Source organism: Cyclopterus lumpus, chromosome 16, assembly GCF_009769545.1.
Source record: "Cyclopterus lumpus isolate fCycLum1 chromosome 16, fCycLum1.pri, whole genome shotgun sequence".
Taxonomy (NCBI): Eukaryota; Metazoa; Chordata; class Actinopteri; order Perciformes; family Cyclopteridae; genus Cyclopterus; species Cyclopterus lumpus.
In genome coordinates, this window is record NC_046981.1 from 12,897,355 (window position 1) to 12,914,661 (window position 17,307).

The window sequence follows — 17,307 nt, forward strand, 5'->3', positions numbered from 1 at the left end:
CAGAGTAATGCACCAAAACAGACATGTCAGCTGAGTCTGACATCAACATGCATGAGCTTCAGGGAGGAGAGTCTTACAAAGGGATCCATGTCCTACTATTTCACCAAACTCATCTTTCAAGACCATAAGAAATCAGAAAAAGTACATGAATGATGTGTTCAGGAAGGAATAGCAACTTTTACGAGTAATAAAAGTTATTTTCTAGAGGTTACATTACGGCAAGCAAAGCAAGGCAGTATATCTTTAATCTTAAGAGAACACACTGTAACTGTGCCACAAGGGTCATCTATTTTAAATGAGCCTCACTGCCACAAGTAAAATAAAATATACCCAATATACAGCTTTATGTGAGAGATAAGCATTTGGGTCACATCCTGTGAATATTTACCACGTGTCTTTGAGTGACAAACACACACTTTCTGGCACCACTTGACCACTTTCCAATGACAAATGCATTGTCTCTCACTCTCACTCACACACACACACACACACTTTCTGTCATTCCCACTGACAAACACACTCACACCCCTGCTCTGATTTCCCCTGTGTCTCTGCAGTGAGCTCACTGCAGTGCGACTTTCCTCGCTCGCCACCCTCTCTGTATAATAGAATATCGATCGCTCGCCTTTGCCGCAGTGTGTAAGCGAGTGTGTCTGTGGACGAGTGTGTCTGACTGGGGGCCTCCAAGGTCATCGCCATGGCAATTTCGAGCATGGGGTCCTCTCGCTTGGCTGTCACAGAGCACAGGTCACAGGGGTCACATGAAAAGAGGGGGACAGGAGGGGGTTGGTGAGTGCTGCAGTGTTTGGTGTACTGGAGATAGAGCAGAGGAGCCAGGAGGGCTGGAGGTGTCCTCGCTACTCCATTGTGGATTCAGACCCGGACGGAATAATGACAGAATGTGCATCCGAAGTACTGAGGGCCACCGAGTTCACTGCAACTCCTCGCTGTTGGTGCACAAACAGGAGACAATTGTAGTTTTGACCGAATGGAACAAACCGCCTGAAATATTTAGAGGCAAAATACCAAAATGGACATTAAATCTTTACATCAGGGGTTTATTGCACTTCCAGAATACAAAAACACCCAACTTACATCAAAATGTAAACATATGATTAATGAATTTAAAAAAGAAGAAGAATGATTTCATGTTTACAGAGTAACCTTCAGCTCTGACACCAAAGTAGCATATTATCCCCAATACAAAACACTATTACTATGCACTGACCTTTTAAGACCTATCTAGTACTCCATCTGATACCAAATTTGTTTTTGTATCCTCTTAAATAAAACATGTTGTGTTCTTTGTGCATGATCATCTTAAAGCTTTAAATGGCACTTTTCCTTTGGAAAATTAATCTGAGCTATTTTCTGAGCAGTTTAGAATTGCAAACACTGCATTTACTGTATATTATCTTTACATAAGAAAGCATCCATCTTGTCAGATGGTTTGGACCCAGAAGCTACTTCTGAAGATATCTGCAACAGAGATTAATATGTTGAAAGATATGTCACTGTTTATGAGACATTGCAGGAAGCAAGAGGCTATTTGACACAAACCCGAGGCATCCAAGGTTTAACATACTGTACGTAGAGAAAGGCATATCATGTGTATGGTAATGTGCTTAAATCAAATTAATAATGTCTGCATATGGAAGGTAATGTGTATGAATGAGTCTGTAACAATAACTACTTAAGAGGCAAGACCAGGGACATTCTAATACAGGGAATATAGGACACAGGCATAGCTAAGGAACAGATCTAGGAGCAGTTCTTCCTCAGCTCCTCTGGGCTAACGTGATTACAAAGTAACAGTGATGACTGATTGTCGACCAGCAGAGGGTTCAGTACTCTTCACACGGGCTCCATGAGTAGCTCTTCCATATCAGTTGCCTCCAGCTCACGGAACGCAGCGTGAGAGCCAATCACAAACAGCGTCGCTCCTGACCGGAGACAAATGGAAAAGGGGAATGTGAACGTAAAAACTATAAGGAACAAGGTTTAGGTAAGTTAGATGACCCTCTAACACAGACACTTTCAATGAATGTAGTAGAATATCATTTAATATGGAAATAATATCAAAAAGGGAGAAAAAAAACACCCAATATGAGTTACAGTGCATTGTGACAGATATTGGAAAAGATAACTAATGTGGTTTTGCTGTTGTTGTCAACCATAGTTTTAACCATTTTAGTCCTATGTTATGTGTGTGTGTGTATGTGTTTCCAAATGTGCATTGTTTGTTTGATGTTCAGCTGTCAGTTTTGTTTGTTTTGTGACAGATAATATAGTCCATCTTATCTTATCTTACCAAGAACCCAAAAGACTGCAGCTCCAGCGCCGGCCAACCAGAACACAGGGAGAGAAACCGCTCCAGCCAGACTCATCTGGTGAGGGACAGTCAGCTCCTTGCCTGGTTGACAAGACAATTACAGATAATGCCACTGATAAAAAAGGTCGGGACATATTTGATGTTCTTACGCTAGCCACGGACTTGCATTTAACCTTTCCTTTCATTAATTAACTTGTTTCTTTGCCTGTCAAAAAATCAAAGGCAACATGACAAAACAAATTATATTTCAAACATTTGACCTCATTAGGACACGTACAAACACAAAGGCTCATATTAGAATGTGGTGCCTGGTATTTAAAGAATACACTATATTTGGCAGGCAAGCAATGTTCATGGCTTGTAAGGCATATCTGGGAGCTTGACTCACCCATGACAACCAGTTTGGACTCCAGGGACTTGAGGTGAATTATGTAGAAGGCACCAGCAAACACAGCCAAGGCAATCAGTAGCATGGGAGAGCTGACACTGAGGAGAAGAAATATCAATTGGCAACAATCGATTTGGTGTTACTTATTGCAGCATTTCCAGATTTAGTTTAAAGCTTGAATGATTATATATTTGACTTTTAATGAAATCTCACGCAAAATGTTCTGTTCTCTTTTTCTAATATGTGGCCAAAACTCCTTAAAGTCCCTGTGTGAGTAAGAGCTGGACAGCAGCCAGAGTAAACCCCCTCTCTGACACGACAACACAGAGGATTCCCTCTTTGTTGGTCTTACATGCAGTAGAGGATGAGACCCAGGAAGATGAAGGTGTAGTTGCTGTTGAAAGTGTCCACGTTTTTCACCACCCTCTGACATAACTCTCCAAAGTTGCGAGGTTTTGAAAACTTGCGTTGGTCCACGAAGGTGGCCCACGGTCGAATGGACAGTCGACGCTTGGTGATCCACTCTTTAGCCATACTGGCTGAGAGGCCTTTGGGGAGCCAGAGCCTATGAAATAAGACAAAGACATTAACAACTGAATACATAGAGAAATATTAAGAAATTCATAAACAGAGTGCAAGTGTCCACGTAGGCTCTTACATAGCAGTTGGAGGACTATTTCATATAATTGTTCTGCATTGTAGAGTAAGTAACAACATCCATAGTCTATTTCCACAGGTTTGAAGGGAAGACATTTGAGCCACATAGAATCACAAGCCCTCACGGTGAAAGCGTCATCACTATAAATAAAAGTGCATCGGCCCGTACCTGGCCAAGATTCCAGCTCCACCTGTGCCAGTTGGATGAGCATCCTCAGCACTGAACAGATCTCCAGCCTTGCTGTCCATGTCTACGAGACAGTTCTCCCCCGATGGAGCTCCAGATGGCATCTACAGACTGTCTCCTGCAAGGCATTAATAATAAAAACAAACAAAAGGAATAATATTTGAACAGCAGGTTTTTTTGTGTCAAAAACTCCTTTTACAATCTACAATTTCAGCACTAAAGCCAACATACAATCAGTTCCCTCTTTATCAGATAATGAATCAAGTCAAAGCCAGATCAATAACTCATCAATTTGGATATCCATTAAATAATAAATACAAGATAAATATTTGATGGTTATAGCTTCAGAAAGGTGAACAGTTGACTGCGTTAGACACATGTATTAATAGAGAGTAACAGTTAATCCATTATGAATGCTGGTTCGGTGAAGTTGCAACTTGTATTCTATTTCTTTGCTTTTTATTGTTTTACTGACTGTTTTCAATGTTTAAATGAATGTTCTTAATTGTTTTTTAAATCTTCTTGTTTGATGCTCAATGGTTTTACGTGACGCACTTTCAATCGCCTTGTTGTTGAAATGTGCTTTACACAAATAAACGTGCCTTGCCTGAGTGAGTGGCACACCATTACACAGGAAACGATACTAATTGGAAGTGCAAGTAGTTCGTAACTATGTGTTTATAACAGCAGTTATAAGCCGACACGTCCCACTGACACAGAAGACCAAGTAGAGTGAAACGAGTCCCGCTGCGGTGTTTGGGGACCGAGGTGGAAACCCCTGGTCATCAAAGGACTCGGCCACTGCCACGCGCACAGAGGACACACAGGCATCACTGCCAATGTCACTATTAATCTATGAAGAAACTATGAACACAACCTACACATGATGTCACGTGCAGCTAAATAAAACACAATGTGTACACGAAGACAACTTGTTGAAAAAGCCTGCCACAGCTAGCTCCTGCGCTGACGCTCATGTCCACCGACACGGGGCTTAATGGACGCATCGCTGAGGTGGTCGCACGTCGTGGGACGTCCTCACACGAGCACGAAGACCAGACCTGTTTGAGGTGGGGACTCTATGGTCGAGTCGACTTGTATACTCACAGCAGAACTTTGGTGGAACTGCCTCGGACCTTTTGTTGCTGCTCTGGTTCACGGATGTGATGTGGACGTTATTTGACTTCCTGCTGTCTGGGCGCAGAACATCGCCCCCTAGTGGCGGCGGCGGAGACTTCCTCTGTCGGGGAGCTGTGGAGGATTCAGGTTGATGGCGAACACGTTGAACTCTGTTTAATCTGTTATATGGAAAGTTTCTATTCGTGCATTTATTCAGTTGAAGTTTCTATTCATTACATGTTTCCGCACGTGTTTATGAAGGCCTACCTAACCTAAACTATTGCGAGACAGCCGTGACGTTACAACGAATACAGCAGACTTGAGATCGGTCGCGTTTGTTTCAGGTGTGCCGCTCACGAGGAGCTCGTAGGCAAATCACCTGACTGCAGATCAGTGGGATGAAAACGATCTGACGTCATCAAGCAGGCGCAGAGCTGTGATTGGTCAGTTCCTCTGTGTTGTTGTGCTACTGTCCGTGGGACTCGCCCGACCATCCGCCCTAAAGAGGAACGTGAGTTTTGAGTTATAATAAATGTTTAAATCTCCAAATGCCTTGAACACTTTTACACCCGTTTGTACACATGCGCATTGATCTCACCCGTCGCGTGTTGCCACCGTTAGCTGACGAAGTTAGCGAGGAAGTCGGTTAATGTATACATTAATTATATATTGACATTAATTATATATTTCCAGTGAACTAAATACCTGCTACTTACATGTATATGTGCTAACACACGAGCTGTGTTTCTCGGTCTGTGTGTCATTGAGCTAAACGGACGTTTGAAGTGCGTGTTGTTTTTGCTTGTGTTGTTTCCCCCCCCAGAGAAACGTGATGACGTAACGCACGGGGGGGTAATTCGCTCCAACGGTGGTCGCTGCTGTGTGTTTGACGAACACCTGCCCCTGGTTCAGTAACACGGTCTCTGCAACGACGACAACAAACGCACATTCACAGCCGACCACGACTTTGCGTTGCATGTTGCAAGATGGCGTCGAGCTGACATCGTAAATCAGGTAGGACTGCAGGGCCGCTACCGCCGTCTTTGAAAGCCAGGGACTCGGAGTGGAGGAGGTGCCCGTTAGACGTGACCTTCCGCTCGCAGAGCGCGGACGGCTTGCTGCTGGCTTTTGATAACGCTTAGTTCACGAGGAATGTGGCTTCCTTGCTGTTTGTTTATTTGTCTACATGTGTACAACATGACTTAATGTGGCGTGATTTGAGGCATCAGGAGGTTAAACCACTCAACGCGAATCTTGTGCTGTTATTTCACAACTTCACAATTGGTGAGTGAGACCTGCCGAATAACTTGTTTTGATGTTTGTGTTTTTGTTTATTAATCCTGAACAGTTTGACACAGGTGGGAAGGTGGAGAGGGGCTGTAGGCAGACCCATGGCTGCCGTGCATCACCCAGGGTGCCCACTCAGGGACTCACTTTACTGGGATGAAACAGAGTGTCTAAACTACTATGGGATGTTGTCTCTCCATGAGGTCTTTGAAGTCGTTGGTTGTCAGCTGACGGAGACTGACGTTGAAGTGTTGTCATTCCTTCTGGATGAAACGTGTCCTGCAACACACCCTCTTGACCCAACAGATTGGACAGTTAAGCCCTGTGTAGGCGATCCAGATTACTTTGGTGTTTCCCCGAGTCCCGAGCTGCTAAAGGCCTGGAAGCGGTTAAAGCCTCAGGGCTCCCAGCATCCCTTAGCGGCCTCGTATAAGCCCAAGAGTGGCCTTGAGCTGTTGTTGGAGCTGGATAGGCGAGGATACCTCAGTGACGGCAACCTGGAGCCACTACTGCAACTACTGAGAGTCCTCACTCGTCATGACTTGCTGCCTTTAGTGTCCCGCAAGAAAAGAAGGACAGGTGAGGATGAAAGACGGGCTCATGAGCAGATTTTGAGAACGAGTGCTTCTCTCTACCATGGACTTCTAGAACATGTCAGCAATAACTGCATTCCTGTCCAAAAAGGCATAGCCTGATACATACAAACACGTGTTTTTGTTTTTCAGTATCTCCAGAGAGAATTGGACCGCGATATGGAACAGAGAACAACCAGTTGTCCTCTGGGATACAGCACAGCCACAGACAGACAGAAATACCTCTTCCATATTTCACGCAGCAATTAAGAACTGGTATGTGCATTGTGGTGTGTTATTTAGCTCAGTTATATAGGCTACATTGTTTCCACAAACCTGTTAATCAGTTGAGGAGGCAGAGTGTCCATAACAGCATCCATCCTTCCTGAGAGCAGTTAACACGTTTAACTGCTCTTTAAGCCTGTACCTGTTCTTTGGTGATGAGACACTGGCATCTGCTCTGCCATGGAAACGTAGTTTGGTCCATCCTTCTTTTGTGCTCTGAATGTACATTAGTATACATTATTTAAGTGGTCTGCCCAAGGTCAAAATTACAACAAATTATAAGAATACAAAAATAATAACACTTGGTTATATAATCAAGTCGAGTCGGTAGTGCCCACTATGATACCATCCGCTTGTGGTGAAGCTTGCATAGAAAGAATGTTCTGATCAGATATCAGCAGCAACTTTTTAACACGGAGCAATATTAACTATTTACAGAAAGAGGGAAGGACAGGAACAGACAGACAACAGGAGAATAGCAATTCAATTACAAATGAACCGTGTCCATGCTAATGTCTCGTGGTCCGAATTGCACAATCTAATTCCATGCGTGTCCTGTCAGGTATTTACCCTCCGCCGCCTGGGCCATCTGCTCGGAGGAGGAGGAAGAAGAGGGGAAATGGCTGGAGCCGCAGGCCCAAGAAAATCTGCCGACAGGGCCCTCCACTTCCTCCACCACGACCACACAAAGCGTTCTGCAGTAAGTGTAGCCCCGGCATGCTTAACCTGTCTCCCTTCTAGCTTTTTTTTTTTATCTCTGGCCTTCTTATCTTCATCCTGACATTTTATCTCCCTGATCATTAGCTGTCTTTTCGTTAGCCATATAAGCTCCGATTTCATTTTCAAACAATTAACACCACTGTTTCTGTTTCGTCTCCTTCATTCTGATGTCGTTGGTCTGAACCTCAGCTCCAGTTAAAGGAGTTTTCAATTCTGCCCCCAAACTGTCATTACATGACACCTTGAGCATTCAATGTTTATAAAACTTTTCACATACATTTCCCTTATAATGCAATGAATAATTTGTGTTTATTCTCTTAACTTTTGTGAAGAAAGAAAAGTGCAAAGAGCATTACTATCACCCTCCAAAGGAACTGGCACCAACCACTATAACCCAGTTGATCTTAAATACCACACTAACACTGTTACACAAACAAACAGTGGAGGGCGTTTGGCTGCTAAATATCACCATACTGAACTGCACAGAATCAAAAGGAAGGGCGCCAAACTCTTTTTTTAACGTACAGATAAATATTGGAGAACTTAACTATGAATTTGCGTAAATATATGTCTCTGTTAGATAGGCTACATCATTATGATATTACTACAGTAAGAGGTCTTTGTATCGAGTACCAGACTGACTTGTAGAGATGCTTCAGTTACGCTTTGGTTTGATCACTCAATTGAACTTCTCCACTGTCTGTTCAGCGGATGCTGAGTTTACATCTCAAACGCCACAAAGATTCAAGATTGTACTTTCCTGTCAGTTGACTGGCAGCTCCTTTTATTTCTTAAACAATTTCACAGGGTATGTTCATTGTCACACTCTGTGTTTAGACGTACGTGATCTCCTTAACTGTCTTAATTAAACGACACCATGGGGGGTTGTCGTCCCCTCCATTTCTCAATCTTTACATTCTTTTCCTCCTCATTTCACCTTTTCTCTAACCCATCGGACTGTTTTCAGCCGCTGCTATTGATTTTGTCCCAGATGCAACCCGTGTTCGGCTTTATTGTCAAGTCAACTGTCAAACCTCACGTATATTCCTGAAGAAAGACCTTTTGTGCAGTTGTTGGAAACAATCTAACTCCGCTGGATAGCTGCCCCATGTCCTCCATTATCAATGTCCTTTCCATGTTTCAACTATCGCCTGACTTTTAATCAATCAATGCTAGTTCCTCTCAGCACAACAATATTGAGATAACGCTAACATCAATTGCCTTTGTGTGAAGTTTGCCTAGTCATTCCTGCAGACCTTCTCCAACAGTTGTTTGAACTTCCATCATTGCCTGTTGGTCAGCAATGCGTACTACAGCAAAGGACTGATGATTCTGACTTGACTAAAATCATAGAACAAGGAGGACAGCTCTTCTTAGCTCTGCAGGATGCGTGATGTGCCTGTGTGACTATAATCATGTCGCTGTCTTGACTCCACATTTGATTCCACCAGGTTGTCTCAGGATTGTGACTCAGATCGAGTAACCTAAGACTCACTGGATCGTGGAGACAGAGACTGAGGAACAAAACAAAAAAAGTCTCTCCACTCAGTCCATAGATACTGCCGTGTGCGTGATCAACTCAGCCGTGTGCGTGATCAACTCAGTCGTGTGCGCTCTCTCACAAGTCTGGGCCGATGCCTAAGGTAAAAGAGGCTCTCCCCCTTGTTACAACAGGGGTTGGTGCTGCCAATTTGCTCTTTATGCTTGTGGTTCATGATCTAGCTGCCCCCTACCCCTTCCCCCTCAGGCCTTTTGTAAGTCGCTCCACAAAAAAAACATCCTGTACTGTTCTTTAGTGTTGTGCACTGTGGATGATTCCTGATCTATTTCTGACAAGGGTTGTTGGTGTCAGTGTTTCACAGAACTGACAGAGTCCTCAGCAGTAAGCCGTCCAAGAAAACGTTTTCAGCAGATGTTCTGACAAAACTCTCTGGACAACTCAAAAGTCTTATTGGCTCTCACTAAAACCACAATAATGGGGATATATGTAGAGAAAGTCTATTTTAAATTCCCTGGTTTTCTCTCCACAGAATATTAGAACTTGACACAATTTCACAAACATGGCCAACAGCAGTCTGTGTCTTCTCTAGAGATGTGCACATCACAGGTGTGGACGCGAGGCTCAGTCGAGGTGAGCGGCGTCTCTCCTGGGAAGTGGACGTAAGCAGGCGGGAGCAGCAGGGGGCGTTGGGGGGGGGAAGGTCAGACGGTTTTCAGCCACCTTCAAAGAATACACAGGAGGGCAAGGAACCACTTACATCCTGTTCGGTTGGTAAATATATATTCATGTGGAAACTTGCATATAGTATCAATCACACGTAAGATTTTATTTGACCATCATTTGATGAAGAGCAGGCTAGTCAAAATGCAGCTTTGTAAGGATTAGAGCAAAATACTATTTGATCTTTTTATTTTACTATTCAGTCTTTCAGCAATATTGCATGTTTGATATCGCTACTGTTAGTGTCTATGGACGTCGGGTCCGTCTCGTCTTAGACATGTAATAATAGATAATTTGTCATAGTTTTAGTTATTAAAACATAGCAATCTTTACTAGCCAAGTTATGAGATTCACAATACTTAAACTGAGTAGCTAAACGTTAATTGTTAGTGTATTATTTGCCAATTTGTTGAGGGAGAATCAATTAATACATTTAAGAGCTCAACTCGAAACAATAAAGCCAAGTTAATGACCTGCAAAGACAACATTTAAAATATGTTGGACATGTTTGTGAAGGTGCCACTTTTTTTTGCTGCTTGTGGAAAATCTTTTTGGGCCATCCATTCCTTTTCGCACTTCATTCCGAGTGGTTGTAAGCAGCTGCCTCAAGATTCAATCAACTCAATTCATTTGGCCTCACTGAAACTTCATGTCAGCCAGCTCTGGAGTCTCAAGTTGAAAGAAAAATGCTTATTTTGCACAGATACTCGTCCTTGTCATAAGGACTGGTCCCGTAGTCCTATCGACAGCGGCCTATGTAATCTTTTACTCAAGCAGTTCTGAGGAAAATAACCCAACAGGGCTCTGCTGAAGGAAGCTCATGCTGTATCTCATCTCTGTGCCCCGTGTGAGCTCCGGGTGTGCGTTTGTCAAGAGGGAGCAGAGATAGATAGGGCGGGTGGGTCCAATGCTGGCCCCTAGCTTTTAAACACACCTCAAATACTCTTTTCTTGTCATGATTCATCTCTCAGATCGTTTTCAGCCAAGTGTCTCAATTACATTCAGACGATGACAACTGCTGTTACAAATGCCCATAAGCTGTTTGTACCCTGAGCTCAGCAGTGGCGCTGTGCTATCTAAATGGGGTGCTTGAGAAGGCCTTTACTTGGTTTAATGGACATATTCGATTAATGCGTTGGTTGGAGCTTAAATAATGGGTTGGTGAAGGTGAGGGTAAGGGGATTGGTCAAGGTAAGAGTCGTCCCAAGCATCCCACTTAGACACTACCACGTTCTATTTCCGAGCTACAGTAAAGCTGAGCTGATTAACTTGTCAGTACCAACCGTTGCCCTGACTCGGACCTCATTACAGCTAACAGTAGTGAGTGCTCTGCCATGCCTGCTTGATGTTGAAAAAGAAAACGACCCAGTCGACAGATATCCAACCACTTGTGCTTGTCTCTTTCTCTCTTTCTCTGTGTTCACAGTTCGAAAACAGTATCCTCACACACAATCAGAAGGACAGAACGAGCTCTAAATGATCAAACTACGCAAAATGGTACCAAGAGTGATTTTTGTCTTTGGGGGAAAGAGAGAGTTCTGTCTGCCCGTCTCTCAATACTCCCGAACTCTCCACTCTCTCTCGGTCAGTCATTCAGCAGAAAAACGGATCGATAAAGAGTTGAAGCTCTCTGTGCCAAGTGACTCCTTGTAAATGGGTACTTAAACTTTTCTTCTTCTTTTTTTGAAGGGGTGGGGGTGAGATGGAGGAAGCCAAACGGGCTGGGTGTTTAAAGTGAGAAAATGAAAGCTGTGCCTCCTAATGTTCTGTCTAAGTGGATGTCTCTGTGTCTGATGAAGCGTGAAGTGCTCTGTAACCCTAACAAAATGACTATCATGGTGTTCCTGTGGTTTTAAATGGCCTTCTCCTCGGTGCCACTATCTCTACCTCCATCCTGCTCAGTATGAAATGGGAAGGCAGACATGGAGGCCATCCATAAATACAGTAATTGCATGAAGGGTGGTTGTTTGTCATAGCCACAGCCCTCCGCACAGTATAATGATCCAAAAGGTCAAACTGTTAACGGAGCTTTAACTTAATATATCACTGAGCCCGTACTGAACATTGTGTAAGAGTGCAAAGAGTTAACTGACAGATAATTAGACATTTTGTGATAAATCTGAATACTGAAATACTTTAACACATCCCGTGTCTGCTGATTTGTCATTATTCTTGCATGGACATTGTACAACTTTGAATCGCCATGTATGCCTTTTTGACACCGATTTAAGCCTTTGTCAAAGTGAGAACAAATCTGCACAAATTCCTGGGTTATTATGCAAAAGAAATGATCTTCGTCACAGTTCTCTTGGCCGACTGCAGCAGGTTGCTCCTTCAGGACTTCCCTGTATTTGTGCTGCATTCAGTTTAATCCCTATGTTCTCGAGCAATGCAGGGCCTGCTGCAGTGAAGCATCCCACAGCAGGATGCTGCTCCCATCACACTTGAATGTGGGGTTGGTTGATTTCTGTTGGTGAGCTGTGATTTGGCATATGCCAAACACTGAGGGAGGAGACATCTTGTAATAGTTTCTTTTAATGCTCATTCCTCTGCACCCGCCTTACGGTTGTGTGCAGTGTCTCCCATCTCAGTTTCCATAAGCGTCTCAGGGGCCATCTTCAACCAGTACTTGTCTTCGGTCCAGCATGCTCTCGGTAGATTACCATATATTTTAGGATTGATTGAACTGCATACAAGGTTATTGTGGCTTTTGAAGCTTTTCTGTTCCCTTCCCCTCACTGATATTTTTGAGTTACCAATCAGCAACAGCCGCTATTCTGTTGGCCATGTTTGTCCTCATGATGCAGACTTGCTGGCTGTTAGCGGTCCACTGTTGATCAGTGTTGTAAAACAATAAAACACCAAAAGAGGGGGGATGAATACTTACTGGCTGTACGTACTCTGAGGACAGGTGTGGATCTGTGCTGTGACCAAATAATGTACGTGTAGCTCTGTTTTGTCAATGAATTGACCTCAAGGTTATTACAGACTAATACAAGTAATGATGACATTGTATTAGAGACAGGGTTTAATAATTTGTCAAGTAACAATCAAATGTCTTATTCCTGTAAATGTTTCATGTTGCATCTGTGAACAAAAAAACGTGCCTTTTTTTTTTTTGTATGAGCTAATGTAAATTGAATGGTTTCCCAGTCTTATCCCCAGCCCTGCATGTTTTAAACATTTACCAAACATCATCGATTAAGCGTCCACTTTGATCCAGTGCTCTGTTTTTATAGTAATCTAATTACAGCCTAATGAAGCTTGAATGCAAATGCCAATGTTTGGTCATCGCTGTCCTATAAATGTTAAGTCATGCAAAATCAATGCCTTAATTCAACTTTTGCATTTCTAATGTTGACATTTTCTGAACTTCATCCCTCTGGAGTCTTGTGCCATTCCCCGTAGCCCCAAACCAAATCTAAATGGAGACTAAATGGGACTTTTGACTTGAATCTTTCATCAGTGGGGTCAGAGATACTTTATAGTTAACCAGAGACCTCGATGAGTAAAATGAAATGAGATTACGGCCATCGTCTTCCCATCAGTCACAAGTATGAGCTTTAACCACAAAACTCTGGGTCTCATATGTGTCAATATGCTTATGAAATAAGACTCACTTTACTCAACAGTCAAAGGCATTTTAAAGGGATACTTTACCCACAAAATGACCATTTGTACAGTATATCAATTACTCACCCGCCGTGTCCTCGAGCTATTGAAGAAATGCCTCCACGGTGACCTTTTCGCTAACGTGAGCTGTCGAGTGCAAAACCGAGGCATCATTCCGAGGCCATGCGTAACGTAATAACACGACTTCAGGAGTAGCGAAAGTCAGATGGCAGCTGCCGGTAGCACGTTTTCGCTCTCGGACTCAGTTTCACAAGCGGTTCTGAGAATTACGGGGAGCCTTCAGATAACGTAAAATCTCTCTCACTCGAGCCAGTGTTTGGTTTGTCCATTTTGGGCTACTGTAGAAACACGGCATGAGCACCATGAGCTCGTCCTAACCTCAAAACAATGATTCTTCAAGGATATTATACACTGAATTAACTGGGGGGAAAAAAATAGGTTTGAATATTTTATTTTGGCCTTTTTAAATCCCCTGACACAGGCCCTTTTTTAAGTCCCTTTTATTATTATTTATTTTTTTCAATCTTGGGGAGCAGAGGTTTTGGTTTTTCATAGCAAGAGATGCAAATGTGGCTTTAAAACTGCTTGAAATAAATGATCCTACACACCGTTTGCAGATGAGAATGTTTCCAGTGAAATGGATGGTCGTAGGTACTGTTTACTTCTTCTTAAGGGCTTTGAGTAGAAGGGATGGATTTTTGTTGCAGCAAAAGTCGTCAGCAGCTGGTTTCCACTCGAAGCCCTGGAATAATGACATGGGAGACGGTCTCAGCGGTTCTCTTACTCAGTACAGTATGTATGTATCCTCTGATCTTTCTCGCTGCGCTGTTGCATGACCACCAATCCTGTTACTGCCAGACTCCAGCAGCTATCTGTTCTCGGCAATAAAACATGTTGATAGGAATGAATCTGCCGTTTTTAAACACCGGACTGGAACAGAAAGCCCCTCTGGGGCTCAACACTGCTAAGTTGCTCTCATTGCTGCCGCCACCATATTTGTTCAGAGCGTCAAGTTAATTCTCACTTTATTAATTACACCATGATTTATGTCAACCATGCAGGATGTCACACTGAATATTCTCATGCATCAGCTTCTCGTGACCTCTGGCAGTCATCTAGTTAAAAGCTGACATGGATTTGCCTCGGAAGAAAAGGGACTACACTACTTGCTCAGAGTATTTCTCTCAGTGCTCCCAAATATCAGACAATTTCAAATTTTCAAGTATTTAGGAAATAAATGCACATGGTCTGGTTGGTTTAGCTCCAGTGCCTCGCATAATTCCAGTACTATGCCCTGCTGCACCATTAGATTTGTACCATTTCCAGTCTAGTTTGTAGTGATTGTATCGGGTCACCATCTTCTTATTGGAAGTCTGTGCCCTTGAACCCTGCTTTTTATTTAAATCATCTAATGCACTATAAACTAAATGAGCTGCTAATGATTTGTCCTGTGCGTTTCTCTTCCCTTTGTTTTCATTTCATGACCCATCCACTTCTGTCTGTTACTGTCCAATCCTCAACCTCCACTCCTCCTTTTCTCTCTTTCCTCACTATATCTCTTCTCTCCCTCATCATTCTCTTTCTGGCCCTCTTCTCTCCCTTTTTACTATGTCACACCTCACTATCTCCCCCACCATATCGTCACCCTTTATTTTCCCTCCTCCTCCTCCTCCTCCTCCTCCTCCTCCTTCCACTATCAGAAATCCGCCTGCGCGTCCGGGCCGAATACCTGGAGCATGAATCGGCCCTCCGTGAGGGCGTCTCATCGGACAAACGGCAGCCCCTGGAGCGCCAGTTTGAGTTGTTCAGCAAAGCCAGCTCGCTGCTTCGTGCCAGAGACCTGGGTTCCATCGTCTGCGACATCAACTTCACAGAGCTGGACAACCTCGAGGCCTTCTGGGCTGACTACCTGAGCGGCGCTCTGCTGGAGGCCCTCAAGGGAGTCTTCATCACCGACTCCCTGAGGATGGCAGCCGGCACGGAGGGCGTCCGCCTGCTGATCAGCGTGGACCAGGATGACTACGAGGAGGGCCGATGGCTGCTGAGAGCTCGGAGAATGTTGTTATCTAGTAATGGTGGGCGCACAGAGACTGACCGGGCTGTATAGGCTGACGAGACGCTTTGCGGTGTGTTGTATTAACTTTGCAGAATAGAATAGTTTAGGAATCATATTGAAGGTTGTGGTGACAAGCTAATTTGTAAGGCCTCTTTTTGGAGTTGCAATCAATGTACTAACCACTAGATGGCAGCTCTCACCATTGGCTGTTTGTGTTCACAGCCAGCCTTACATTTTCAGAATTGTCTGTTTTTTGTTGAAACATTACCTTATTTTGTGACAGAGAACTGAGTAATAACAGATCAATGTGCTTTTCCTTGATATTCATGCACAGGTGCTACTGTGTAGGACACCAGGATGAGATTTTTCTTAGGCTCAGTGAGAACTGGAGCAAGAAAGCCTGTGCCAAAAGAAGCGGTAAGCCCCTTATAACATTATCCATCTTGAATAAATAAGGTTAAGACAACTGGTGTGACACAAATGATAGAAAATAACGCAATAACTACCTATTGTTGACACCTTCACCTGGTTAGTCATGTTTGAGGCTACAATATACACAGACATACATGTGCACGGATGAAGTGGGCCGCAATCAGAACTTGTGATCATTTGATGACTTTTTTTGCCCGCATGTATGCAAAGGGTCCGAGACGGCTCTTAAAAACTCCAAATGCAAGCGGACCCCTTTTACCCAAATAGAAATGCGTCGCCGATAGTTTGGTTTTCATTAGTATGTTGAACTTGAAGAATAATACAAATATTATTATTTCTGAAAACACATTCAAAGGACAAGGGAACATGCCAAGAACAGTCTCTGATCTTTCAACATGTAAGAACTGAGCACAGATGGAAAAGTGGGCTTCTCTCAGTACAGATTGACCTTTGTGTCCAACTTTGGAGAGCCTAGCCCACGCACATACACCTAGATAACACACTGTGTGCCACGATAACCCGACTGGTGATTGCCGTGGTCAGTGGACACGGCTGTTGCCAGTAGATCACAGCCGTGATTAGGGCTAGGCCTCAGCAGACCATGGAAGATTCATCATGCCAAGCTTGTCAACAGCCACCCGGATAATACAACGGTGGCTTGTGTCCGGGCTTCCAGCTAGTCCTCAGCAAGTGCTTCTCTCAGCAAGTAAAGCACAGGACAGTGCGTCGGTCAATAGAAGTGATGTTGGGGAGATCAAAATCAAAAGTGCACATCCCAGCTCCACTCAGCCCTGCTATGTAGGCCCAGTAGAGTGGCTCACGGACAGCTGTCTACTCACCCTGCTGGAACTAATGCCTGGACTTCACTCATAGAAGACGATCAATAGGGCCCCTCCTGTAAGTCCCCCCCTACAGACACGACTTAAGTAGGCAGACTGGCTACTGTCTGAAGTGTAGGGCTCTCTGAAGGGACAGTCAGAGGGAGTGGCAATATATTATTAGTATTACTATTATTATTGTAATTATTATTACTATGGCTGTATTATTCATAGGAGGACAAAATAACTAATTCAGGGGAATATTTTTGTTAAAGAAAAATTTCTTTTGATTTGCCAATTCTTTTTGTGAAAATCTTTATACATGCAATATTATTTGTGGTGAATAATAAAGGTTTGTTGGCCTCAAGCTGTTTTCGCACATTGATCTTTATTGTATCAATGACAACAATTGTAAGCTTTGCTGCCAATGTATTGCGAGAGAGATAGTGTGTGTGTGTGTGTGTGTGTGCGTGCGTGTGTGTGTGTGTGTGTGTGTGCGTGCGTGTGTGTGTGTGTGTGTGTGTGTGTGCTCTGCTCGTGATCTTCTGAAATGATGTGTTTGCAACAAAGACAAACATTTACGACAAGAAACAGGGATAC

The 17,307-nt window shown here is 43.6% G+C and overlaps 2 protein-coding genes across 3 annotated transcripts; one reads left to right on the forward strand and one right to left on the reverse strand.

Moving 5' to 3' along the window:
* Window positions 1-1,042: 1,042 nt before the first annotated feature.
* Window positions 1,043-5,517, reverse strand: rabac1 (Rab acceptor 1 (prenylated)). The gene is made up of 9 exons (XM_034553876.1): window positions 5,400-5,517; window positions 5,282-5,304; window positions 5,063-5,182; window positions 4,672-4,815; window positions 3,547-3,682; window positions 3,073-3,285; window positions 2,721-2,818; window positions 2,312-2,413; window positions 1,043-1,943 (listed from the first exon to the last, which is right to left on the reverse strand). The coding sequence occupies exons 5-9, from the start codon at window positions 3,666-3,668 to the stop codon at window positions 1,855-1,857; spliced, it is 624 nt and encodes a 207-aa protein (XP_034409767.1). The 5' UTR covers window positions 3,669-3,682; window positions 4,672-4,815; window positions 5,063-5,182; window positions 5,282-5,304; window positions 5,400-5,517; the 3' UTR covers window positions 1,043-1,854.
* On the forward strand, window positions 5,078-17,074 carry dedd1 (death effector domain-containing 1). 2 transcript variants are annotated; one of them, XM_034553846.1, is made up of 6 exons: window positions 5,078-5,194; window positions 5,507-5,697; window positions 6,032-6,549; window positions 6,696-6,818; window positions 7,390-7,527; window positions 15,102-17,074. In XM_034553846.1, exons 3-6 carry the CDS (start codon window positions 6,075-6,077, stop codon window positions 15,506-15,508), a joined length of 1,143 nt encoding a protein of 380 aa, XP_034409737.1. In that variant the 5' UTR covers window positions 5,078-5,194; window positions 5,507-5,697; window positions 6,032-6,074; the 3' UTR covers window positions 15,509-17,074. The 2 variants fall into 2 exon arrangements, 1 of the variants encoding a protein (XP_034409737.1); XR_004611236.1 differs by lacking the exon at window positions 15,102-17,074 and adding exons at window positions 8,999-9,190; window positions 11,195-14,541 and having other exon boundaries at window positions 5,507-6,818.
* Window positions 17,075-17,307: the final 233 nt, after the last annotated feature.

What these genes read in the sequence shown, in the direction of transcription:
- rabac1 (XM_034553876.1), bottom strand. Translation starts at nt 3,668, where the DNA reads ATGCCATCTGGAGCTCCATCGGGGGAGAACTGTCTCGTAGACATGGAC. An exon ending in GGAGCTGGAATCTTGGCCAG is followed by an intron (nt 3,286 to 3,546) that starts GTACGGGCCGAT and finishes CTTATTTCATAG; the next exon opens with GCTCTGGCTCCCCAAAGGCC. An exon ending in TGCAGTCTTTTGGGTTCTTG is followed by an intron (nt 1,944 to 2,311) that starts GTAAGATAAGAT and finishes GTCTCCGGTCAG; the next exon opens with GAGCGACGCTGTTTGTGATT.
- dedd1 (XM_034553846.1), top strand. Translation starts at nt 6,075, where the DNA reads ATGGCTGCCGTGCATCACCCAGGGTGCCCACTCAGGGACTCACTTTAC. An exon ending in CCGCAAGAAAAGAAGGACAG is followed by an intron (nt 6,550 to 6,695) that starts GTGAGGATGAAA and finishes TTTGTTTTTCAG; the next exon opens with TATCTCCAGAGAGAATTGGA. An exon ending in CACGCAGCAATTAAGAACTG is followed by an intron (nt 6,819 to 7,389) that starts GTATGTGCATTG and finishes GTGTCCTGTCAG; the next exon opens with GTATTTACCCTCCGCCGCCT.